The 27,968-nt window shown below is 37.7% G+C and overlaps 1 protein-coding gene across 1 annotated transcript in view; it reads left to right on the top strand.

Annotated features, from left to right (window-relative positions):
* doc2b.S (double C2-like domains, beta S homeolog) overlaps positions 1 to 27,968 on the top strand; it is a 252,308-nt gene that overhangs the window by 110,069 nt on the left and 114,271 nt on the right. The window contains exon 3 of the mRNA XM_041584108.1: positions 11,691 to 11,765. Coding sequence (XP_041440042.1) covers positions 11,691 to 11,765 — 75 coding nt within the window. The remainder of the gene's footprint in view (positions 1 to 11,690; positions 11,766 to 27,968) is intronic.

The raw sequence follows: 27,968 nt of genomic DNA, 5'->3' as shown, positions 1-27,968 counted from the left end.
ATATCATTTTAATTTCCCTTAAAAATGTTATAAATATGCAATACTCAACATTGTATTTAGTTTTTCTTGTGTAACATTAGTAGCCTTGAACATAACATCATCATTTATTTTTGTAGAATAGATGGGTGGATTTACTGAAATGGAAAAATGGAATAGAAAAATATTTTTTATAAGATAACAAACATGGCAGCTTGATGCAGAAAAAAAGTGCTGGCAGTGGCAAAAAAAGAAAAACTTATATAAGCTGGATTTCTTTTCTCTGTATAAGGCAACATACAATAGCATTTTCTCCTTGTACGAGTCTCTCAACCCATACAAGGTTAGCAGTAATTCAGTAAACGTTAGTGTATTAATCGTATTTCTATTCTTTTATCGCACATTCACCAAATGTTTCAAAACCAACAATACATTTACTTTATAATTATTCCCATGTCCTTGATCTTAATCTCTAGCACAGAAATATGCGCTCATCTAATATGATGACACACAGCCCTAAGAAAAGAAAGTTATAGAAAAGGCCCATTGTAAATCTCATACAATACAACATCATTAAAAAGTTTGCCTTGATAAAGAAGCAAAGCTTAACAATGTATAAAACAATGTGTAACTTGGAAAGATTCAATGTACCACAAAAAATAAGAATATTTGCACTCTCAGTATGGGTTTGCATTATCCAGAAGTATCAAATAGTTACTTACAGTAGGTTTGACTTCATAATACCCATCATAAAAAAAATCAACAAAGCTTTTATCAAAAACATTATAGAATGTTTATAATATTCCATGCTGTGTATTCCATTTGGAGGAATACTCAGAGACCATCTGTTAAGGTTAGACAGATGTCCCCCTATGATGTCACAAATTGTTCCACTGTCTATTTTATAACTTCTCACAGATTTTACACTGTGAATTTATATAAAAAATCTCTCCACTAAATTCTCTCCTTTTCAAAAGAAACAACTGCTAAATAACTATACATTAGTTAAAAGACACCCAGCCTTCAAGGTTTACATAAAAAGATATACAAGTATTAAAAATACCTTTAGAAATCATATTAGTGCGCAGCATGAAATGATCATCCTTGTAAAAATAAATGCAGATTAACAATCACAGGACTCTCTATAGGAGTCCTGCATATTGCACTGTTTGAGCTGTGAGTAAGGACTGTTACTCCACTGTGGAATTTTTAATAATTGTCCATTCCTAAAATTCATTGTGTGCCCCACCACACTTGCAGCACTTGCATGTTAACGTCTGTATATCATGGACGAGACTATCAGCTTTTTGACTTACACAATCATGTTTCTCATTGTGGCTTAGTGGTAATGTACTCGCATTCACCACAAGGTGAGGAAGGACCTACAGATGCAGCCACTTTGGTTTGTCTGTTTGACACAGAATAACTAAACACAGATATCCCATTTATCTCATTTAACACAGAAAACTGAGTCACAACATCCCATCTAATTAAAGCATTCACCATTGTTCACAATGGTGCTTTGGTATGCTAATGGAAAGGTTAAATGCATTAAATGAGTTAAGATGACTTTAGATAACGCAGTTTCTTCAATTAACCATGAGTCATGACGCATTTATCTCACAAATCCAAGTGGCTTCATCTGTACTAAAGGAAGCAACGTGATCTTTAATAACCTTGTGTCATTGCCATAACAATATGATATTTTGCCATTAATGTTGTGTGGTTTGGCAATTATTTCTCAAATCAAAGCCTTTTTCAGTTCAAAGCCTTTAGAAAAACTGTGATAAAAAATGTTCTCTCTTTGGGATACTTAGTAGAAATCTTAACCCTGTATCTCATCCAAAAACATATATATAAGCTCAGTGGTTTTGGATAATTATCACACTTGCAGTATAATTATAGACAAGAAATGGCCAAGGCACAGGGGCAAATTCACTAAAGCGTGAATCGGCTAACGCTAGCGCAAATTCGCCAGTGTGACGTAATTTTGTTATTTCACTGATTTATTAACGGGTGCTGGCGTAAATTCGCTAGCAAAGTGGACCTACTCTAGCGCTACTTCGCACCCTTACGCCAGACGAAGTTGCGCTATGGCGAAGGGACGTAACTACACTAATTCACTAATGTGCCCATTTTACTGAACGTTACTTCTTGCGTCAGGCAAAGTGCAATAGAGTTGATAAGGCTAGCTTCAAAAAAAGTTTACATTTTTTCTAAGTCCCAAAAAACGCTGGCGTCTTTTACTTTTTTAAGGGTGATAGGCTGAAAAAGATCGTAAATTTTTTTGGGGGTACCCTCCTTCCCCCCTACATTTCCTAACATATGGCACCTAAACTATACAGTGGGCACATATAAAGAGCAAAATAACAACTCTATTTTATTTTATGAAGCTTTCCCAGGCTTGTGTAGTGTAATGTATTTGCTGCTACATATACGTCCATTGTACTTTGACTTGGCGCCGTATGCAAATTAGGATCACTAGCATAAGTTTGCTTTGCTTGACAAATTAACTTCGCTACCTTTCACCTCCCTGAGCGCAACTTTGGATTTTAGTGAATTAGCGGCGCCCCGCAAATCATGCACAGCATGTTTCAGCCCATCAGCCTTCATCAGGTGAAAGGGAATCTGTCCCTTTAATAGGTAATAGACATCAAAATATTTTTTAGGAGCAACAAATTTTTTTTTCACTCCAAATGCATTTAAGTCAATGCCTGTTTTTTTTTCTTGTGACTTTCTTGTCTCTGCAAATTTTTTATCTTGGTGACTTTTTTGGTAAAGTGCGGAATTTCAGAGCAAATCCATGCCTGGCTCACTCATCACTAATTATCAGTATTTTTATACTATAAGCTGAAGGTAATAAACATTGAGACTAACTTTGTTTTCATAAACAGCCCAATCAATAGCTGTACAAAAATAAGTAAATATTTGTGTATTCTCAAAGATTTTGTTTTCACCCTGCAAATGTCCATGAGAGCTTTTAAAATATGGCAAAAAATCGCAAATTGCGATTTATGCTAATGCCATGACTTTGGTGGCAGAAAAAAAATTTGCAAAACAGATTCTGAAATTGTGAATTTAAATTACTATCAACACTCTTTTCGCACACAACAACCTCGAACAGTGGCCGCACTCGCGCAAACACCAATCTTATTTGCCAGTCATTTTCAAAAATTTGTCTTCAATGAGAAATCTCAAAAAACGGAAAATGCGCAATATTTTAGAGTTCAGGAAAAAACATGGGCAATACAACAATTTGTGAATAAATATGCGCTATGCGAACTTTGTGAATTACCTCCAGTGTCTCTTAATACTATCTTTGCTAGGCTCAGGGACTATTGAAACATAAATGTAAAATAGTCCTTGTCCATTAACAGGGTAAAGAATTTTAATAGCTGCATCAGTGTATTAAAATAACTTAAACCAAAATATTATTGCTCAAATCAGAGAGCATAATATGGTGTGTGTTTCAATGTATAAAATAAATTATTAAATCTTCATCTGACAAAAAAAAAAACTTTTTAGTATATGGATTGCAGTCTTCTCTTTATAACAATGATTCACAGTAGATATCGTCTTTTTCCAGAAATAATGCATATCACTTGACCATCAGTCACAAAGAGGTAATTAGCTGCTACCCATATTTTTTTAGAGATACAATTTTTAATGCTACTAGCCAGGCTACCTGTGGTAATATGGAAACCTAAAACAATATTGCAAAGCAAGTAATTATAAAAGTGCAACAGATGTATTTGGACTTAGAACAAGGGTCTAATGCATTTCGCACCTGATGGGGCTGGGTATTAGTAAGTGCTCCATCAGGCACAAAACCTGTTAGGCTTTTGTTCTACATCTTAAGTATTTTTTTAACTCTTATAGTTACTTGTCTTGCTGTACTTTTGAGCATTCCATATGTTGTATGATATTGCAGTATTTTGCCCTGTGATGGGGCTTACAATGGGGCCTCTAATGGGACTAACAATTTCTTTTTCAACTGCTTAACTTTCTACTTGCTATTTTTTTTTTGGGTCCATCCAAACACTTTTTTTATCATCTATAGCTTTTTTGACCTGTGACACCCCCCATTTAAATGAATGGAAACATATCCAAACACTACAGAGATCATTAATCATTATCCTTAGTAGACGTACAAGAGCAGTAAGGAGTGCATTCTCATGTACTTGTAGGGCAGGAGGTAAGGACAATTCTCGATCACTTGCACATCTGAATGACACACATTAGGGTACAGGTAGGGGGAAATAGAGGGGAACAGATTGTTGCTGAATGAAGACAGTGGTCCATTCAAGAGTGTAGCTGTGGGTCTCTGTGCTCCAAAACAGAGCACATAGGACTGCAGCTATTCTGCAATAACAGATGGTAGTGTGCAAAGTGGAAATGTAGATCTAAATGAATTCTTATATGTGCCGTGATCATCTTAACAATATCACTATTTATAAATATTACATTTCAGTATAAGGTGTCAAAAGCTAAAACTGTTCTCCAAGCTGCTGATTAGTATTATTGTAAGAAGTATGTGTATATGGTAGTTCTTTAAGGTAAACATCTGAAATCCTGCCTTCATTTTCTAAAAAGAAAGCACTGACTCAGTTGAGCCTGAAAGTGAAAAAGCACTCTTGTTGCATAATTAGGGTCAAATGTGAAATTAGAAGGTCACCAGTGAAAAGGCAACTGAAGAGGAAAACAAGGGATGGAGATGAATATGCTATCTGCCTGTTGAGCTTCTTGATTCATTTTACAGGTGTAACAATTCAATTAGATCGGAGTAGATTTTCTGCTGAAATACTGATTGAAGTGACACCTTATGATATCCAGCTAAAGCAGATATAGTAAATATGTGTGTTCAGATACTGGTAACCAAAATTTGTATTGATACTGACAGATAAGTTCTACCAAATGCAAAAATGAACAATTAAAGTCTGTTTCAGGGACATATTGTAATGTTGTTAGTTTGTATAGGTATGGGATACGTTAGCCGGAAACATTTCATCCAGAAAGATCATCTCCCATAGACTCCATTTTTTCCAAATTTTTAAAAATAATTCCCTTTTTTTCTGTAAAAATAGAACAGTACCTTGTACATGATCCAAACTAAGATATAATTAATAGTAGTTTAATATAGAATTATATAAGTATAATTAAAAAAATTATTGAATAGAAATAGGTTTTTTGGAAAGAGAAAAGATTTCCCTGAAATGGCACAGCTCTCAGAAGGCCTAATATTTCATTTTCTTCCTAATGCATTTGACAAGACACATTAGCGATGAATGATATAAGTCTTATTTAGCAATTCTCCCAGGTACTATCTAGATAATTAGCTTCAGTTAAGTGAACCCATATATTCAAATTAAGAGTACTTAAGAGATTTAAATATCTAGGCCATGTTATTTATGTCAAACAAGCTGCATTTATTAATCGAATATGGACAGCTAGACAGACACAATAAACTTGGATATGGTCTACACAAGTAATCATAGTTTTTTAAATGTCAAAAAGCATTAATTAGTATCAGTATACAACAAGATATACCAACATCTAATTTTCTGTTGAACCTGTACTTTATGGCATTTATATATAACAAAGTATGCAACTGATGCAATTAGACTGGATCTGACATAATATACAAAACAAACGGTTTTTTTTCTCTCTTTTCTCTGGTCATGGATAATCTTAATTCTAATACAATTCTAATACAACTTTAAAAATATCTATATTTAAAGGCTTAAATATGTATTTCATTGACTAATTCAGGTGGCTTAAGCAAAAATATGTCTGGAATGGTTGTCCTCTTGTATTAAGGATGCCATACATGCAATAAAATGATGATTTCACCCCTAACACCTAAACATTTTCACATTTGTGAACGCCTTGGGAAGTAATTCTGTGATGCCATGTTGACTGACAGAATATTTTTTAAGACCAAATAAGTACAGTCTCAAGGGCTGCTTTCTACCTCTGTTCTGCTTACTCAGATATGTTTATCTTATTAAATCCCTATCCAACATAAATGTATGCCCAAAGTGGGGAACCTGTAATAAGGGATCCTTGACCTTTCCCATTCTTAAGAGTTGCAGCAACCTCAAAAAAGTGCCTGTCTGACTTAATCCATAAGGACCTTGACATGGAGCAATACAATATACACCTGTATGGGAATTGAACTGCAATAATCAAGGTCTACTATCTGGTGTTTATTCTCACTGTTTACAAAACAATGGTGGTTGTTTCCAAGGTAAAGCAAGCCATAGTCTATTACTTTTCAACATAAGTTCTTATCCACGGTGTAAGGGGTTTCAGTGTAGTCCAAGTCAGAGAGACTTCACAGGGCACATATTAGCACTACATTTACACAAAGTACTGTTGTTTACACATTGGTACTGATCTCTTTATTACAACTAATATCTAGTGCAAACCATTAAGTTATTACAGTTTGAACACAAGTATGTCTATGTACATTACTAAAATTACAGTTTAATGACTTAAAGGAATTGTTCAGTATAAAAATAAAAACTGGGTAAATGGATCGGCTGTTCAAAATAAAAAATGTTTCTAATATAGTTAGGCAAAAATGTAATGTATAAAGGCTGGAGTGACTGGATGTCTAACATAATAGCCAGAACACTACTTCCCGCTTTTCTGCTCTCTTGATTTTCACTGATTGGTTACCAGGCAGTAACCAATCAGCGACTTGAGGGGGGGGGGGCACATGGGCCATAACTGTTGCTTTTGAATCTGAACTGAATGTTAAGGATCAATTGCAAACTCACTGAACAGATATGTCCCATGTGGGCCCCCTTCAAGTCACTGACTAACTCAGAGTTAGAGACCTGAAAAGCAGGAAGTTGGATGCTGGCTATTATATTAGACATCCAGTCACTCCAGCCTTTATACATTACATTTTTGGCTAACTAACTATATCAGAAACATTTTTTATTTTGCACAGCCTATCCATTTACACAAGCACCTAAGGAATCATCTTTTTGATCCAAAACATGTAGTGCAAACTTATTTAATAAAGGATCACTGTTTGGCTGCAACAGTTCTCCAGAGTAATATTTAGCAATTTGTGAAGTCAAGGAGGTGTGGCGATACCTGGCTCTGTGTTGATTAACCAAAAACTTTGAAAACAACAAGGGAAGTTTTTACCTATATTTGATTTATGCCTATCCATTTACCCAGTTTTTATTTTTATACTGAACAATTCCTTTAAGTTGTTAAACTGAACAATTTCTTTAAGTCGTTAAACTAACTATATAAGAAACATTTTTTAGTTTGCACAGCCTATTTATCTAGTTTTTATTTTTACACTGAACAGTAAAGCAGAAAGTTACAAAATGATAATTAAATTCTGCAAAATATAAAACAAATCACAAACATCAACTAAGTATGCAAAAATGGGATCAACTCCTAAAAATAGCCGCCTTTTTGTAGTGATCACAGCAGAACAAACTCTTTGCATTTCATTCAGTTAAAACTCAAGTGGGTTTATATAATAAAAGGCACTTAGTTTGCCCAGAGATGTAACCTATAGCAACCAGCAAATCAGCAGGCAGCATTTACAGGTTACCTGTTTAAATATGGTTGCTAAGGGTTACATCTAAACTTAGTGCCTTTTATTACATATAGGGGAAGGTATTGGTCTAAAAGTTCCTTATAACACTGCTGCAAAAATGGCCACTAGTTGGTTGTTTAGTCTTGATCTTCCTATTCAGTTAATACCAAATCAGCTTGATATGGTAGGGTTAAATTCATCAAGATCCACTTCAAATAGTTCTGACAGAATTCCAGTCACTCCATACAGGTGCCAAACTTTAGAGACAGCAAAACACCACAAAATATAAATCTACCTTCTCCATGCTTAACTGTTGCTTTCAAAACACTGAGAATGAATTCTCTCACCCAAAATGCTACATGAATCTTCATCCCTGCTTCTGAAATATTCTAGGATAGAAAATACAGTGTCTGTCTCTCTCACAAACATGCATACTCACAATTAGAAGACCTAATGAAGCCTACAGTATAGTGAAGTAAGAATCAGTGAAGTTCATGTACCAGTCAATGGCAGAGGTTCATTGAGCCATTTGGAGATGTTAATAGCCTTCCTGACATTCAAGTTTTTTTTAAGGGAAAAACTTGTTTTGTATAAATCGAATACGAATTCGAATTATCGGGTTGGAACCATTTGATCGAATTATAGACATTCAAGGTTTTTCTAAAGTAACCTCCCAGTCAAATTGTGAGTATATAGGAATTTGAAAAAATTTACATGAATTTGAAATTCGACCTTTGATAAATGGGCCTCCCCATGATTTTAAAAGTCAAAAAACTCCTGTTTTTGATGTTCCATTTAGAAAGGCAAGTTGCAATTCTGCAGAATATGAGCTTTTAACAAAACTCAGTATCACATTCAGCTTTAATATTACAGTTTGAAGATCAACAGCGCATTTTCTCTTTTAACTTCCTCTTGAGATTAGGCATCCTTTCATCATATGCTCAGAACATCCAGCCAACTTCTATGCTATATGAAATATAGCCATAATGTCAAATTACCATTGTCATAACAGGGTTCTTCTACACATAGCTCAGCATGTTTTATTAAACAGAAGGGCGATGCCTTGACAGCTGCTCCTGTATTTTTCTCCATACTGATTTATGAGCTGATTTAGAAGTGAGAATACCAAAAAAATAGGTGTTTTATCCATCTCTTTCATCCTCTCACAGTTTAACTCACTATCCAGTAGATGACCATATTGTCAGCTCAGTTAGCACATAAATTTAAAATATGAGTAAAATGTTTCTAACATGTCAAGATAGTGATAGAGGGGACTATTTTCCCTTTGTAACTAGTCCTCCCCTACTAATGCAGCATACTGCTAAGTTTCCAGCCTCTCCTCCATCCCTGCTCACCCTTCTGCTGTCAAAATGTTCTTCCTCTTTCCTAAAACTGTAATGCAACAAATAATTGATTGCAAAAACTTTTTCTACATTCCTTACTTTTGTCCATTTACATTTTGTCACAAATCGGCACCCAGAATCCAGAACTAATTCTAAGCACCCTGGTCTCGGCTCTTGCTTCCGCCTTTAACCTCGGGAGGAGCCCTCGGCTAATCGGATGCCGCCAGGTCTTATTAAGAGAGGAGCCAAGTGAAGGTTCTGGACGAGCAGTGGGGCACGATTGTAAAGCAAAGTCTTTGGGCAGAAGGTCGCAGTACAAGGATTAGACAAATCGTAGTCAAACAGGCTGGGTCGGTGCAGGCAGAATTCTAGTGTAGTCAGACAGGCAAGGGTCAAAGCCGGGAGGTCAATCAAAAGAGTCAAACAGGCACAGGTCGGGTTACAGAAGTTAGAATAGTCGGTTACCAGGCAGGAGTCAGAATCACAGAAGTAAGAGTAGTCAGGCAGACAGGGGTCAAAACAGGAATTACTGTAGGTAATCAGGTTTGAATAGCAAAAGCACCAGGAACTCACAAAGAATGAACCTATAACGGGCAATGAAAAAATACAACAGGTCTCTTCTCTTTAAATATCTTTGAATTCCGTGCCATTGCGAATGCGCCTATAAACCAAGAGCATGCGCGCTGCGTGCTCCCTAAGAAACCGGCACACAGAAAGAAGATGAGTGGCGTGGCAGGCGTCCCCGCCAAACCACTAGACCACCAGGGTGAGTTGCTACACATTTCTGGATGTCTGCAGTTATAAAATGTTTCTGCTATTACTGCCTTTCCCTTCCATTTCTTTCCTGCACTGAATACTTGTACTGCACAGTTTATTGTGTGCTTTTTAAAACTGTAATATATAATATGTAACAACTACATTCATTACTTTCTACTGTAGCAGTGTTAGTACAAATTAGAGCTGGATTATGCACAATGCTTCCTTGACTCCTGCCAAGGCCCCATTATTTAAGGGTCCTGCCAGTTCTATCTCCTTGGAAATTGATGGGGGGAGAGGAAATCACTGTCCTACCTAAGTCATCTAATTTATTTTAGATAAAGAATTTAATAAATCATTATAGCTATAAGGAAAGTACAGAACATACCACCTGCCTTCTTCCAAGACAAGGTTTCTCTAACCTCTAGCTATCTAAATAGATGAAGCATAGCTTCCTTCATCCCAACAACTTTTAATAGCTGTCATATAAATTTGGAAGTTAGAGTTCATTAACAGATGGAAGCCACAAGTTAGAGATCTCTGCTAATGATATTCCAAGACCAAATTAATTTATGATGCTATTGCTAACAAGCAAAATTTAAAGAATTAGTTATATAAATAACAGAAAGTCTTATTTTGGCATAAGGATGACGGTAGTCTAGTTTTTAATTTTCTGTAAGTAGGTATTAAAATCAGTGTTAAGGGAAATGGTGAATAAAGATCCATGTAAGACAGATGAATTTTGACAGCTTTTCCCAGCAGTGATTGTATAAATGCCTATCCTTGGTTGTTATCACACAGGACGCATATTTTTAATATTTTGTAAAGCATTTCAAGATTATATTTAAGTGTTGTGACATTTACTTGGCAAATGTTTTTCGATAGTAATGCCCTTTGTGTTCCGATGCTTTGGATAGCAAATATCAAAGTTTCAGAATGAGGGTGCATTAGCTAGTGACAGTGTCTTATATCTGTTCAGGTAAAACTATTTAGGTGGTCATATAAAAGCCAATTGACATGAGTACTGTAATATCTTTAGCCTTAAATTTGTTTTTTTACCCACAGCTTACTGATTCATTTTAATTGTAACTCAGCCTCAATATTAAGGGGCTATTCAAAAAGGAAAAAACCAAGAGCATTAATAAAGATGTTTTAAAAAGATTGTCATATTTTTAACAAAGTCTGCATTAGGATTGAAAATGCTCAGTATTGTGCACACTTTTGGGGAAATGTAATAGAGGTCAATATGTTTGCCAAGTCTTCAACCATAGCAAAACAATCAATCAATCAAATATTTGCATTTAAACAAGTGACCAGTAAATGTTACATGTTAATTGGATGAAATAGGAGAGTAGAAAAGTTTCAAACGTTACTCTGTTTAGGATATACTTTATTTTTTAATTTTAATTGATGTCTGATGTGCCATTTTCATGTATTTGTGACTCACAACAGTTTAGCAGAAAAACTTATGACAGTTGATGTATGTATTGAACATACTAAATCCAATTTGGTGCGTCATATCTAGAAAGAGAATTGGAAAGACTCCAATTTTTTAGCCAAAAAAAATAAATGTGTTAAGTGGTACAAGAAATCAAGAAACTGGCCTAAATATGTTTGTAAACTGGGTGTTAGATTATTTTCTTGGGTAAACAAACATTTCATTCCACATTACTCCAATACCAAGCTAACTCTTCTTTTGCAAATTCCCTCTAGGAAAAATGAAAATCCACATTCAGATTTAATCGTTTATCTACCCTGATTAAAAACATATTTTTACTGTGCAACATGCTAGGGGTGGGCAGAAGAGGCATGTGCCTAGGATGCAAAGGTGGGGGGCATTAGACACATACAGTTTCTCTTCAATTGCTTTCCCCTAGTCCTGACCCTTGTTACCTCATGGTTACTGCCTGCTCTTCCTGCAGTGCTCATGCATGTGTGGGGAGGTGAAGTGGCATGGCCCATCCCTGATACTGTGCATGTTAGTTTGAATACCATTGAAATAATTATTATTCTAATGATTTTTCATTTTTTTTTATTTTTGTCTAAAGGGTCTGAAGCCAATGGACCACAATGGGCTGGCTGATCCGTATGTGAAATTACATTTACTTCCTGGTGCTAGTAAGGTCAGTGCTTGATTCTTACTTACTTATTACACAATAACATAAGGCTTAATCATACATTTGAAATCATTTGAAATCATTTGAAATCATTTGTCACAGATGTATTTTAGAAACTACTGTATATTTTTAAATAACTATATTTTTAGACTCTAAATTACAAAGTACAGAATAGGATGACAAGTACAGAAAGTGACAGCAGCAAATGTACACTTACATTATCCAGTACATTTTAGCTGAAGGATTTTCTGAATAACACTGTTGCACCTATCTGAACGGTGAGCAATCCTTTATTCATGGGCAATTACCATGTATTGCAAGCAAAGCAGAATACTGTATGTTCAAAGCTTAAAAAAGGATGTGTCACAGGGGTATCACACGGTCTTCAATACTAGTTATATAGCTTTTCAGATTTTAGTACAATCCTGTATGGTCCTGAGTTTCTAATTTATACTGTACATTCATTTGAAAAAAAAAAAAAAATATTAGTATATAGCCTTATAAAAATAATAATATAAGTAGAAGTCTGCAGTTGCCAATAGGTGCACACATATATACAGTATATATATATATATATATATTTATTTATTTTTTAAGGTTATTTCTGCTGCATTAACTGGGTGATTCATATTTAAGAATGTGTACTACAAATTTTGCCAAATGATAAGCAGTTTGGAGGTGCAAATATACAGATATATCTCATGGTTTTTATTTTCCATTCACAGCTAGATCAGAAAATACATTATTTATACACAAGACTGACCTTTAGTTAGATGTCTGATGCTTTATGGAATACAAATAACTAAAGGTGCACTGTAGACATCTGCTCACCTGGAAGCAAACTGCAGTGTTGACTGGTATCCTAGCAACAGTGCTATTTCTGCAATTTGAGAGAGGTTACAGAAAGGGCCAAATAAGGTGACATTTACCTGCCTGGCAGTTTAAGAAACCATTCTCAAAATATTATGGTTAGATTTTACAAGAGATGAAAGTGAGACAAACAAAAGGAAGACATAGAAATTGTGCCTAGAATTACAGCGCACATTTCCTGTATATTCATTTCTCAAATTTGACTTTTATAAACCCTTTTTGGGAGCCGCTAGAGCTTTAAACACTTATTAATCTTTGCCTTATGGGTAAATGAAGCACTCCCCACAATTTAGAAACCACTGTTCTAGTTGGCAGCTCCACTCAGTAATGAAATTAGGCACTCTCATACTCTATACTTCCTGCTACCCCCCCCCCCAATGTAAAAAAGACACTACATTTGCCTAGGTGCCGTAACCATTAGCAACCAATAAGATAAATGCTACCTACTAATTTGTTGCTATGGGTTAATACAGCTGGGCAGTATCTTTTATTACATAACCCCAATGACAAACCAGTAACCCCCATATGTAATAAAAAGCACTATGTTTGCCTGGGAGCAATAACCCATAGCAACCAATAACATACCTCCCAACTGTTCAGTTTTCTGCAGGACGGTCCCGATTTTGACAGCTCAGTCCACAGTACTGGATATTTATTAAAACAACCAGAAATGTGTTCAAACTTTTATCATCTGCAACATTTTGTAAAATGGACATGATAATTAGGGGGAATAGACATAAAATGGTTGTGGTCAAAAAAATGTGCTGCGCTGCGAATGGCAGATCTTTGTCTGCCTCTTTCCATTTTTCTAATGTTGGAAGGTATGCAATAAGATGATTGATTTTAATCAGAATTCTGCTCCTGGGCAAACTTAGTACCTTAGTCGTTTCCCTGAGAGCACCTCATTACTGCCTTTCTGGAGCACATGCGTGGACATACTAAACTCACCATCCAGAGATGGTCTCTATCCATATTATAAAGTAGTGCCTCAACATGTTCTCTCTCAGCTCTAATACTATGAAGTTTCATTTTCAATAACGGTCTTAGCTGTGTAGCCTTGGAGTAATTTAACTAGACAATGATAATCTTTCACATTAGATTTCTAGAGGGAGACAACAAGGAAGCTTGCTTCCTTCCTACTCCTAGTGAGCGGATTTAAAAGGTTAGTTTCTGAACAGGGACCACACAGCCACTGTCTTTGGGATGAGGTGTATTCTCCCATAAATGACTGGATCCATATCACCCACCACACTGAGAAAGTAAAACGCTTTTGCTTAAAAACAGAACAGAAAAATAGGATATATAAATGGATACTGTGTAGACAGACAGATAGATGGTAGATAGATAGATTTTTTTTGTTGTTGCCGCAGAACTCTGCCCTGTTTCGGAGCACAGGGACCTGCAGCTTGACATTGGACAGAGCACTGCCTGCTTTAGGAATTCCTCTATCCACAAGAGGCAGGCCGGGAGAGGGGCACATAGGTGTCATATAGATGCATATGTTAGGTTGAGGCAAACAGAGTGTTTCCTCTATTGCTCTCAGTCAGTGTTTTTTTTTTTTTGCAGGCTGAAAGATGTGGATTGCTCCCTTATGCACCTCAGTAAAACTTGACTGATAAGTACAGCTTCTGCTTCCGCTCAGTTACATAAAGTGAAGTTGAGCAGGAATCAGCCAGAAAATACGAAAGCAGGCATTTTCACCACTTGGCTCCGCTTCAAATAGCTGAGTGGAGGTGAAAACAGTCCTTATGGAGCAGATCCAATGTTCCATGTGCCCTCAGCCTTAGGGAGCATCAGAAGGCACAATTGGTATAGGGGCCCTGTCCTGACTACCAGTGCTCAGTGCAGAGAACAGCAATTCCTGGCATGCAAGTGCTTGGTAAGTGAGCATAAGCAAGTGATCAAGAGCATGACCCTTAGGGCTAACTTAGGGATTGCTGCTTTCCACTCTAAGCACTGTATCAAATATCCAGCACTTGCTACAGACAGGTAACGCAACAGATCCCAAACAGCAGCATTCCTTGAGGCCCACATGCTCTGTAAGCACTAAACAAGAGCATTCACCTTAGTGCTCACTTACTGAGCATGTGTTCCCTGGGGATTGCTGCTCTCTGTACAAGGGCCAGATCAAAAATCTAGCACTTGGTGCAGAGAGCAACATCAGGGGAAGCAGCAGATCCAGTGCAGGCCTCACCTCCTGACACTCCCTAAATTGTGGGTGTGAAAATAAGGAGGTAGTTTGGCAAACTCCTATATGCTTAACACATGCCTGCTGCCTGCAGCTACTTACACAATTCAGGGTGCAGTGTGCAAAGTGTAAAAGATGGTCAGTTTCACCCTTTTTGCACTTTAGCCCTGCATTGTAAATTACCCCTTCTATGTACTGTACATACTCCACTCCTTCAAACAAGTTGACTTGTTAACCAAGTGTTCCTCAGCATAGCATTACTTTTATTTCAACTATATAAAGTGCATCATTATTTGTATTACAAATATCAGGTTTAAGTTTTTCCTGCTTAGCAGGAAAGTTTCAGTTTAATTTTATTTCATGCCTGAGATTAATTTACGGTAGGATAGTAAACTTTGTGTTTGTGTGATTGAAGCAATCATATCTGAATTCTATTTAATTTAACGCTGCTACTGTTTTCTCTGGATTCCAATAACACAAAAGTATTGACCCATTCCTGCTGTATCTATATTTGCCTTACCAAAAAGATGATACGGCTGTAGAATGTTTGATGTGAGTTAAGTTACAGCAATCAGTTCAACAGAAAGGATGTTTTCAGTCCTTGCCTAATAGCACTGGAACTGACATTAGGAATGAAGTGGTTGGAAGAACGCGTGAGTATGGAGTTTGGGGGAACAAGGAGAAATAATTCAAACATTAACAAAACAATAAAAATGAACAAAACATAAACATTTTCTTAAAATGGCTTAACACTACACCCCCAACACATCTACTTACAGGACAACTACAATATTAATTGGGTAAAGTTAAAGTAGCAGTGAAATAGCAGTGTTTTTGGAAGAGACAAATAGCTCCAGTATTTTAAACTGTTGCACTGAAAACAGACCTCCAACTAGGAAGAACATTTGAGGACTGTCAAATAAACACTCCTTGCCCCTAATGGAAGATGTGGCAGCTGAAATGAAAGTACTTTTGAACTAAAAATGTTCAGCCAAACTTAAATAACATCAGTTTCTCAGATAAAATAGCATTCAATCAATACTGATGAAAAATCACAAGATAAAGAAGTGATTGCTAAAAAGTGTGCAGAAAATTTTAAGCAATACTCACACGGTCATATGAAAATCCATAGGATCACCTAGCCCACCTAGACAGCAGGGGGAAGGAACCATTAACCATGTCAGACCGTCAGCTTAGTTAAGTATTGTTGGGCTTGGGGAGGCTTTGGGGGACTTTTAGCCAGATTTATTTAGGTTCTGCAACTCTTATATGAAGGGCAAAACAACTAAAACATGATTAAATTAAGAAAATAATGGGTGGTTTGAAGATTGTCAACATACACATTACATTTACAGTATATAAATGAATTAGTGCGCAACCCATGTATTTTTTTTTTAAACATCAGTTAGTATGCAGCAAACTTATGGCAGTACATAATATCCCTATTCAAAATCATAAAGAGGATCCAACAGATACATTTAGATAGATCAGTTCCATTATTATAATAAATGAATGAATAAAATATAGTTAGCGGTAGAGGTAGACAAATCAGCAAAAAAGTTTCTTCAGGGTTTTAACTTCCTATTAAATTATGGAGAAGTTTTTGTCCACCTTATCCATTCAAAATTATGAACTTTGCTTGTCTGAAATGAACAGAGAATTGCAGCTCCAGCTTGTTAAATGTTAAAGTCAGTTATATGTCACAATGGCTGGAACTTTTAAAAGGCTTAGGAGGAAGAAAATCTGAACAGTTTGAAGTTTGCTACTCATTAGCGTTTTGGGCCAATTTTAGCCTTCAAATACTTTAGTGTCCAGAACTACATTTTAGAGAAATTGCTAAGTAAAAGCTTTGTGGGTAATGCTGCCTGCTCCTGTGGGATGTACAGGTCACGAGAAACCTTTTAGTAAACAACCTTCCATTCCATGTATGTTGCTCAGCATACTTACGGATCGAGCAGAACTACCAGCAATAGTATATGTGCCAATGACTTCAGCTTATATAGTGAACCCTATCTGCTTACCCCTACACTTATAAAAACACATACACATACATATATACATATACATATATATATATATATATATATATATATATATATATATATATATATATATATATATATATATATATATACACACACATATATACACACACACACACATATATATGTATAAATAAAATTATTTATGATCCCCAAAATAATTTCATTGTTGTGATAGCAGAATCTGCGGGGTGAACTCTGCCTATACAGATTCTGCTCTCATGATGTGAATTAATGTGATTGTTAAACTGTGTATTGCTCATTGAATCATAGTAATTTTTAGATGACTTTATAATTTCAAACATAGAATTCACAGCTTTTCCAGTTCCAGTTGGTACAAACTGGCTTGTGAAGCAAAGTGTGGAAATATCTCTGCCAGCAAGAATTATCTTTGTATAGTCAATATTAGGTACTGTAATTCATAAAGAAATCTTTGCAGGCAGTACATGAATAAATGACAATTTCTACATATATCTGTATCCATATATCAATGTTTATATGTATGCTGCATCACTGGCACGTCACTGCCCAATATCATAAAGTCTTAGTAGACTGTTGACATGAAATTCATTTATGAATTTGCCTACTGTAAGTAAATCAGGGCTAGCTAAATGAAGGCCTGGATGCTAGATGCAATGGGATACAGGGTACAAGGTAAAGGTACAAGTTGAACATGTGTACCAAAAATGGTCTTCACTTGATAATAGTGTCTTTTTAGCTCACATCCAAACCACAGCATTTGCCCTCTACGCCGGTACTTTGTCTATCTTCTGTTAACCGGAAGATAAGCAAATGCACTCGCACACCCTAGCCTTGGATAGAAGATAGTCCCTGGTGCACAGCAATGGCAGAATCGGCGTCCCACCTTGAATTGACGATGCAAAAGGAAATTCACTGGCACACAGGTAGTACTAGCAGGGTAAACCCTTGCTGTTTTATTCGATGAATAGCAGCATGCAGCATGCTGCTATTCATCGAATAAAACAGCAAGGGTTTACCCTGCTAGTACTACCTGTGTGCCAGTGAATTTCCTTTTGTATCTTCTGTTAACCCCCATGAAAGAGGATGGGCACAAGAGGTGTCCTCAAATATTCTTTGATAAGTTGACTAACAGCAAGTTTAAATTAAGTGGTAAATGAGGCAGGCTGCAAAAACCAGGTTCTCTCTATGGAGGTTGTGAGTGAGCTAACAATTTAGAAGTTGCCTCAGCAAGTTTGAGAGGGGTCCTCTGATCAGGGCCAGAACTAGGGGTAGGCACAAGAGGCACGTGCCTGTTACCACATTGAAAAGTGCTCTGTGAAGTCGAAGTGCTTTGCGCACGACCACACACGTTGTGCACGCGCGTCCTCTGTTGCGCAGGGTTATGCACAATTACGCACGCGGGTCCTCGGTTACGCACGCGCCTTCTCGGTTGCGCGCGGTTATGCACACGAGTCCTCGGTTGTGCGCCGATGCACACAGCTGCGGTGGGGACCTAAGTTGCCAAAGGCCAGCTGGGTTGCCTGGGGCAACTGACAGCCATGGTCCGGCACTGCCCCTGATCACTGAGCAGGACTGTAGCAGGTAGTGCTGAATGTGTTGTTGTGGATATGGGGAAAGTGTTTCTGCGCATGTCTATATGATTGTTAGATTGTGCAAGGGTGTCAATTTGGGATTGACAGTTTTAGTGGAACTGAGCTCTCTACAGCCAGTGGGCTAGATCATTTGTTTGTGAAGAGCACAAAACCAGGGCCAGATTTATGGAAATTGTGGTTTTAGAAGACTCCTCCCCCTTAAGCACTGGAGTGGGTCAAAGGGGATCGCATCGCTAGTGTAATGAGTGCTGCAGTCCCCTCTGCACTAGGGGAGCTGAATTTGGAAACTGGACTCCTAAAGTTACACAAGTCGGCTTTTTGCCACCCCTGGTAACTGGCCACTCGTTCTCGCCTTGTCTTATGGTAGGAGCAGCCCTGGACATAATTATAAGTAGGTGGAGGACATACATTCAGTGATTTAGGATCAAAGCTGAAGGAAAGATCTTAGAAAATCATATAAAAATGTTACCTGTTCCACAATCAACATTATTATCAACATTTCTGGGATTGGGATTGGTCCCCCCCCCCAGTCAGTGTTCTTAACTTTCAAGCTTTTATATTTCTCAAGTTTTTTTTTAACAGTTAACTTTTTGAACACTCAATTGTTTTTCCAGAATATTGTCTAGTTTTTCCAATTTTTTTTTAAAAAATATGTGATTGAGAAAAAGTATTTGTTTAACCCTTGGCTGACATATGTATATCTGCAAGAGCAGTGCGCAAAGTGCAATTTCCATGTTTTTCCCCAAAATGCAGCATTTTTTCCCAAATTCCAGCATTGTTAAGATCACAAGGGGGTGATGCATTGGTGCAATTGCACTGCATGTACCACAATTGCAGCTGATTAACCTGTGCATGTGTTTAGTTGCAAATTAGACACAATTGAATGGTAGTCTGTCTTGCTTGTGAGTAACATCTGGATCTAATTCTTTAGGCACAAGTGTGACTCTATTGCCTTTGGACAAAATAGTCAGGCATATAAAATTGTTGCTCGCATCAAAAATTGTCGCACGGTAAAATTATTTGGACGCCCATTGACTTCAATGCATTTCAAGAATTTTCACATTTCGCAAATTTTTCCGCCATGTCGTGAATTACTTGGCGATTCGGGACAGATTCGTCCATCACTAATAGACACATCACCATTTGACTTGGAACAGAAGGCAAAAAGGACTGAATGGTGCTGAGCACAGCTATGAGGAACTGTAAGGAGTGCATTTTAATGCAAGTAACAAAAATGGTTTTATGCTTTACTGACTGTGAGGACATTTTGGGCACAGTAACTGTGCTTGTGGATAGGGATGCACCAAATCCAAGATTAGGTTCGGGATTCGGCCAGGATTCGAATTCAGCCAAATACTTGTTCCTGGCCGAACCGAATCCGAATACTAATTTGCATATGTAAATTAGGGGCAGGTAGGGAAATATCTTGACTTTTCATCACTTTTTCCTTTCCTGTTCCTAATTTGCATATGCAAATTAGGATTCGGATCGGTATTAGGCCGAATCTTTCACCAAGGATTCGGCCGAATCCCAAATAGTGGATTCGGTGCATCCCTACTTGTGGACATGAATGAGCACAAATAAGGCACTTGGCAGCTGATGTGTCGTTAAACCCAAGGCAATGCGATTGAAAAGGAGTTTACATTTATTGTGGATAACTTACGTTGCAACTCTAGGCAGTAGCATCATTTAGTAATAAAGTATGTTCTTTTATACAAGAGGCATTAATACTATAGTGATATTATTGCATTATAAATAATTAGACTACAATAATGAATAATAATGTGATTGCATGGATGTGTTTGTATTGTGTATATAAGTGTCTGCATGTAATCAAAGCAAGAAATGTTGGATTCTACAAACTTCTATAAGCCCTACAAGTTTGGTTTATTTAAAATAAATTGGCTTCCTATTTTTGCTCAGTTGCACTCACTCAGCACACCTATTGCGGAACTGACAAACACTGCTAAAATGCATCAACGCATTCTCCTCTAATAATGACTCCTACTTACCTGTATGTTTCCTTACTTAGGAATCATTTGTTAGTCTTTCTTCTTTTTTACCTTTCCCTCTGTTCCTTGCTAAATTACATTCTCTCTCTCTAAAACCTTAAATCTTATTGACTGTAAAGTATAATATACCCTAAAAATATTTAAAAGAATGCCAGTAGAAAACACTTTTTTGAGTGGTAAAAATGTGTGCCACTCTTGTTTTGGTTTGTTTTTAATTAAATTAAGTGCCAAAAAGATTTTTCCTCAGATCTATTGCTAATATGGTAAAATACTTATTTTTGGAAGTTTGTTCAACCAAACTACTGTATGTCCATTCCAACAATGCAGGATGAAGAGTTTCCCCTGATGGGTTTTTCACAAAGTTCCCCCTCTTCATATATCTTACATCCATCACATGCTAGCGCTCTATTACACATCTCCCGTACCTGAAATACCTAGAGTTGGTTCCCCAGTCATTTTAAAGGAAAACTATACCCCCAAAATGAATACTTAAGCAACAAATAGTTTATATCAAATTAAGTAGCATATTTAAGAATCTTACCAAGTTGCAATATATATTTAAGTACATATTGCCCTTTTACAAGTTTTTCCTTGAGTCCAAATTTTATGATATTCTCAGAGATCACCTGGTCAAAAATACTGCAGCTCTAACTGTAACAGGAAGAAGTGTGGGAGTAAAAAACTGTGTTTGTTAATTGGCTCATGTGGACTAACATGTACATTTTGTTTGATTTGTTTGTATGCGCTATGAATTGTAGGATTCCATGGGGCAGCCCTTATTTTTAAAAATGGCAATTTTCTTTTTAGAATTACCAGTGCTTGAATTGGGAATAAAAAGGTGAAGGGATGGTATGTGTTGTGTGTAGCTCCGCCCACAGAAAGTTGGCGGTGCAGACTAATTTTTCTAAAGGCCATGCCCACTTTTGTGGACACATCCCCCACTAAACCAGGATGGCACATAGGCAATTTCATGTGTAAATACCCCAGAACCCATAGCAGGATGGCAATTTCATGTATAAGTGGATGCAGCCTGTCAGGAATTATACTCACGCATTGTAAAAAGCCGTAGTCACTCCTCTGTGCTGAACGTATATCATGCTCTGATCTCCCCCATCGTGTCTCTGTCCTGGTCACAAATTAAGTTGCAATCTCAGCTCCTCGGCAAATTGCATATTTTACTTCTGTGCTCCGTGCTCCCACCTCAGTCAGGTATATTTCCTTCTCCTCCCGCGACCAGTTCTCTGTCCTCCATCTTTGCCCCTTTGTCCCTCTGTTCTGTTTTTACACATCTCCTTGCTCAAACCTCCCCCCTTCCCCCTCTCCATACTTGTAATTTAGTGCTCCTTGGCAAAGCACATATTTCACTTCTGTGCAGCCTTGGGCAGCTGTCAGTTACACACACTTAAATTACTTAATATAATATGCAGGGATTCTGTGTTGATTAAATATAATTCAGTGAAATCTGTGCCCCCCCCTACACAGCAAATGGTACAGCTTCCCCATCAGTCTGTTACCTGCCTGGGCTGAACCACTCATCAGAAGGGAGGACACCTAGTTTAGAATAGCTAAACCCTGGCACCTCTCTGACCTTGCCACGCACCAAGTGTTTGGAAAACACACATCTTTTTTATAGTCTGCATTTTTCATTTATACCAATTGCATTCTTTTCTCAAGCATATGTTCATTTGGACAAGTCCCCTTGTAAAGAAAGAGAACACGAACTTGTGTTTTAGGCATGAAAAATGTTCGCTCTGGCGAATGGACGTAACTGCACAAATTCACTAAGATGCGGATTTTACTGAATGTTAGCTGTTCCGCCAGACTTGCCTTCGCCACCTCAGACCAGGTGAAGTGCAATGGAATATATAGGACTTCCTCAATTTTTTTTGTTGAAAAATTTCAAAAAAATATTCAAATGCCGGCGTCTTTTTCAGCGTGATGGGCTGCAAAAGTCCGTAAAAATTTTTTTGGGTACCCGGGTTCTCCCCTACATTTCCTAACATATGGCACATATAACAACTCTATTTTATTTTTTTAAGGTTCCTGGGCTTGTGTAGTGTAATGTATTGCTGCAATATAGACGTCCATTCAACTTCACTTCCCGCCGTATGCAAATTAGTGCAACCTTGCTTTGATTGCCGACATAATGCTAGTGAAATTTGCAAGCGTTCGGCATCCTGGACGCATCTTTGCATTTTTGTAAATTAGCGTTGTCTAAGCGAATTTTCAGCTGGCGAAGAGTAGCGATCGGTGCGAAGCCGTCACTGGCGAATTTTCGCAGGTTAGTAAATTTCCCCCAATGACTTCCATCAGTTGACCAATAAAAACAAAGCTCTCTCCATACCCGGAAGATTATATGTTTTACCCCTCCTATGCACGCTCAGGTCGGACTGCACATGCTCAGCACATAGCTGCTTTCTATTTGTCCTTTGTCAGAAGTGACAGTAGGTTTTTTTTTTTTGTTTGGCTGGCACGTAAAACCTGCCATTTGCCTGTTATTTGTTGACGCTCTCCACTTCAGCTCACAGGGAAAAAAAAGAAAAAATAAACATTCTGGTATGCTAAGCCATGGCATGCCGCCAGAGGGGATGGAAATGAGTGAAAAGAAAGAAGTGGCATCCCGCCCCAATAACAGCACTAAGAATTACCCAATAGCACATACTACTAAATATATTATAATGAAGCAGGGTTCTACACATGAACTGTTTTATGCAGTATATTTTTTATAGAGACCTACATTGTTCAGGGGGTATAGTTTTCCATTAAACAAAATTGCTTCTCATTTTCTTCTCTAATTGTGACCTACTTTTTCAATACTATCTATATAAATACTATTATTAACCAACTATAATGTTCTGAGCCATGTGAGCTGGAAGTCAACTCTCTGCATACCCAGTATGTCTGACTAAGAAATCACTTGTTCTTATATCTCCAGATTGTAAAATAATAATAGTGTGAGACATGAGAAAATACAGTCATGTTTGAGGTATACTAATTATTTGGCTTCCAATGTGTACTGGGTTCTACAGTAAGGTAAAAGTGTTGTTAAGGGGTTCTTGTGAGTAACATGGATTCCTTTCAATCTGAGGCTGTGAGCCTGTATAAGAATAAATACCGTTTTTATTTAAAAAAATGCATTTCAGTTTGGATAGTGTTCGTTATTTCTTTTCTTCATAAATCCAACTGAATGAGCTTAAAGGGATCCTGTCATCGGAAAACATGTTTTTTTCAAAACGCATTAGTTAATAGTGCTACTCCAGCAGAATTCTGCACTGAAATCCATTTCTCAAAAGAGCAAACAGATTTATATTCAATTTTGAAATCTGACATGGGGCTAGACATTTTGTCAATTTCCCAGCTGCCCCTGGTCATGAGACTTGTGCATGCACTTTAGGAGAGAAATGCTTTCTGGCAGACTGCTGTTTTTCCTTCTCAATGTAACTGAATGTGTCTCAGTGGGACATGGGTTTTGACTATTGAGTGTTGTTCTTAGATCTACCAGGCAGTTGTTATCTTGTGGTAGGGAGCTGTTATCTGGTTACCTTCCCATTGTTCTTTTGTTTGTCTCCTGGGGGGGGGGAGGGAGGGGGTGATATCACTCCAACTTGCAGTACAGCAGTAAAGAGTGATTGAAGTTTATCAGAGCACAAGTCACATGACTTAGGGCAGCTGGGAAATTGACAATATGACTAGCCCCATGTCAGATTTCAAAATTGAATATAAAAAAATCTGTTTGCTCTTTTGAAAAATGGATTTCAGCGCAAAATTCTGCTGGAGCAGCACTATTAACCAATTCATTTTGAAAAAAAAATGTTTTTTCCCATGACAGTTACCCTTAAACATATCAGTGTGTCCACTGATATATACATAAATGCAAATTAATAGTCACATTCACATTAATTATTAATTTCCAATTAAAATCTATTGACACCGTGCACTCGAGGGATATGTTTTTGCCCCTCAATCCAGATTTATACCTATAACATTATTTAGAAATAAATTAATATTTGGAAATATAAGATAAGATTCCTAGGCTGTTAGGCTAATGACCGTATAGACTCAGAATTCGCACCTTGCAGTCACCTATTGTATCAGTTATTGGTTGCTTTGTTTTTGATTCTCTATGTTCAGTATCTAAACCCATTTATTGTACAGTGCTGCAGAATATGTTGGCAGTTTATAAATACATAATAATTATAAAGTTTGAATATTAACATTAACACATGTGAATGATGGAATACAATACAAAACATGGCCTTTTCTATTTCAAATGACAGTACTTATACATAAAGTACAGTTAGCTTTGTCAATATAAATTGCTGGATTACTTAAGGCTAGATATCTATGTGGCAGGAAATGGAAAATATCCCATTATTATATGCCTTTTAAGCATTCACTGTCATAGTGCTGAACAACTTGCTAGAAGCACCTTAGATCAGGTGTCAGGTAAAATGAACATTAAATGCCATAAGTTAGACTTATGCTGTCAGTATACACGAACATTCCAGAGGCTTGTGCCACAGCCTACGCTGTTATAGTGAGACTAAGGGCTTGGATCACCAAGTTATTTGCTTTCCACAGGTTAAATTGTAAAATGCTGTATGCTGGGAAAAATAAAAAGCTATTTATTCACCTTCCAACACTTTATCCAGTTCAGCTGTTTTCAGACAGTTCATCAGAAATAAAGACTTTTTTCAATTACTTTCTATTTTCTATTTGTGACAGTTTTTTCTTTTTCTAATACTTTTTTCATTTTACACCTTCTTGTGTCTTTATAAAAGCAGCTCTGGGAGGGGGGTCACCGACTGTAAACTGTTTTAAATTGATACATAAGTTGATACATTTCTTATCTGGTCCTGCTGAGCAGAATCCCTGAGTTTCATTAAAGGCAGTTGCAATCATTGATACAATGGGGCACATTTATTAACGCATTGCAGTGCTAAAAAGCACGCAGAGGCCCAACATTTGCCCTGCACATGCGTGTATTTATTAATGTAGTGCATGATGCTTGAAAGGTGCAATTTGTGGTTTATTTTCGACGTAGACAACTGCGGTGCGTAAATTTGCTCATTTGCTGTTGCATCTAGGCATACCTGCGCATTTTAAAGAGCATTTCTAATTTTAGCGACAAATGCAAACCGTTCACACTGTAGCCACGCCCCAGCCAAGCCCCTCTCACACACGGCTTTGTTTGGAACATCATTGCTCAAACTTTTGCGCAATTCACAAAACCAAACCCATCGCAAAAGCTCTGTTCAATGCGCAATATCACACAAATATACTTGTGTTCATGTTCGTGAACTCGCTGGCACTCTTTTGCGTCCAATTTGCGCTGCGATGCGTTAATAAATGAGCCACAATAGTTGCTAATATTCCTCAGTGAGGCAACTTTGGGCGACTATAGAAAACGCATTGCCGCGTGTGCATTAGCACAGGCGACTTTTGATCATTGACAGCAGCCTATGGGGAAAACGATGATGCAGTTCGGGGAGATAGCCGCTCAAAAAGACGAGGCGATTAGTCACCAGTCCCCGAATCTCCTCGTGTGGCCTTACCCGAACAGTTCAGTGTAAAAATAAAAACTGGATAAATAGATAGGCTCATAAAATAAAAAATGTTTCTAATAAAGTTAGCCAAAAATGTTATGTATAAAGGCTGGAGTGAGAGGTTGTCAAACATAATAGTCAGAACACTACTTCCTGCTTTTCAGCTCTATAACTCCGAGCTAGTCAGCGACTTGAAGGGGGGCCACATGGGACTATTTACCCAGTTTTTATTTTTATACTGAACAATACACCCTTTTTACTATGAGCTTAACGAATAGGTCTTCCGCTGAATATACTTTTAGTTGGTTTATTTAAGAATTATCTATGGTTTTGTTATTTATGGCACCAAACAAGAAATTAAAATCAGTTTCACTTTACTACTTCCTGTCACTTCCTGGTCCTAGCAAACAGCGGAGAAGGGAAAAAAGGAATTTTGAACAAATTACAGTGTGTTTAAAAGGGTCAGAGAAATAACATGTATTGATATTAAACAGGAGGAGGAGGGAGTGGATGATTAATTTTGTGTAAGCATCTCCAGTTCTTGTATAGCTCATTTCATGAAGAACAAGAAATCTCTACAACATTAAAGTATTTATTGTTAGCAAAATTCACGTATGTTTCTGTTGTGTATAGATTGATACTTTTTTTTCTGCAGCATCACACTAGAGCCACTGTGACATATATTTGTAGGACCACTGTGGTCTACATCAGTGGGGACACTGGAGCACATGGCCGGAACTAGGGGTAGGCAGAAGAGGCAAGTGCCTAGGGCGCAAAGCTTGGGGGCGCCAGGCACTTTCCTTATATGCAGCCCATCCCTAGGCCGGCAAGTGTTACCATATTGAAAAGTGGGTGCGCTCTGTGAAGTCAAAGTGCTTTGTGCACGGGCGCCCTCGGCTGAGCGACATTGCGCACGCGCGTCCTCAGTTGCGCACGGTTACGCACAATTACACCTGCATGACCTCAGTTACGCATGCACATCCTCGGTTCCGCACGCACATGCTCAGTTATGCTCGGCTACACACGCGCGTCCTCTGTTGCACGACGCTGCTCACAGCTGTGGTGGGGACCCAGACACGCTCCACTCTGTTACAACGCCGCAGTGTTTGAAATGCCGCCCCCCCTGCCCATTGTGCTTACCTTGAAATCACCGACTGGGGTCCGGGGGGGCAGCTCTAGTGCAGAGAGAGAAAATTGCGCTCTCTGCGCTAGAAAAGTCGAATTTCCGGTTTAAAAATCTTGATATTCGGCTCTTAAAGTTACCAGGAGTTGCATTTTTGCCGACCGTGGCAACCAGGGGGGTACTGCCTCATTGGTGGAGCGCCCCTGAAGGGACCTAAGTTGCCTACGGCCAGCTAGGTTGCATGGGGCAACTAACAGACCTGGCCCGGCACTGCTGGAGCATATAATGTTGGGTTTACTATAACATATACTGTATGCTGGGAACTCTAGATCATGAGACACTGGGGTTATTGGGTTATATTTTACCGGAGGGTACATTCCTACTACTGTATCTTAGGCTCAGTATACAAAATACAGAATACTTGTTCATGACTCTAATGAAATTGAGAATCTCTTTAAAAATATTAGAGACACAGTGTGTGTCCAGAAAGGTGAGAGCAGGACAATTAGTCATTCACCTCCCAGGCATTTAATTTGCTAACCTGTAAGCACAGGTTGGTGCCTCTCTTCTTTAAAAACCTTGGTTGTTCTAGTAGTTTTCTTATATTCCTGCTCTAATGGTTCTATTTGGTGGATTGTTCATGTGCATTATATTTGTGAACAGTGAATTTATAATATTGCTTCGTACTCTACCCATTGAACTAGGCATGCTGGACTTGCAAAGAACTATTATGAAAACAGAAAAAGCTGGCACTGTTATGTCTCAAAAAACCACCAGGACCACCAACCACTTTTTCATAGGTTAGACACAGGGGTCTCACAAATTGGTACCACATACCTTTCAGGCCTGTTAAA

This window comes from Xenopus laevis, chromosome 2S (assembly GCF_017654675.1).
Source record: "Xenopus laevis strain J_2021 chromosome 2S, Xenopus_laevis_v10.1, whole genome shotgun sequence".
NCBI lineage: Eukaryota > Metazoa > Chordata > Amphibia > Anura > Pipidae > Xenopus > Xenopus laevis.
This window is presented reverse-complemented; position numbering and strand designations above follow the sequence as displayed.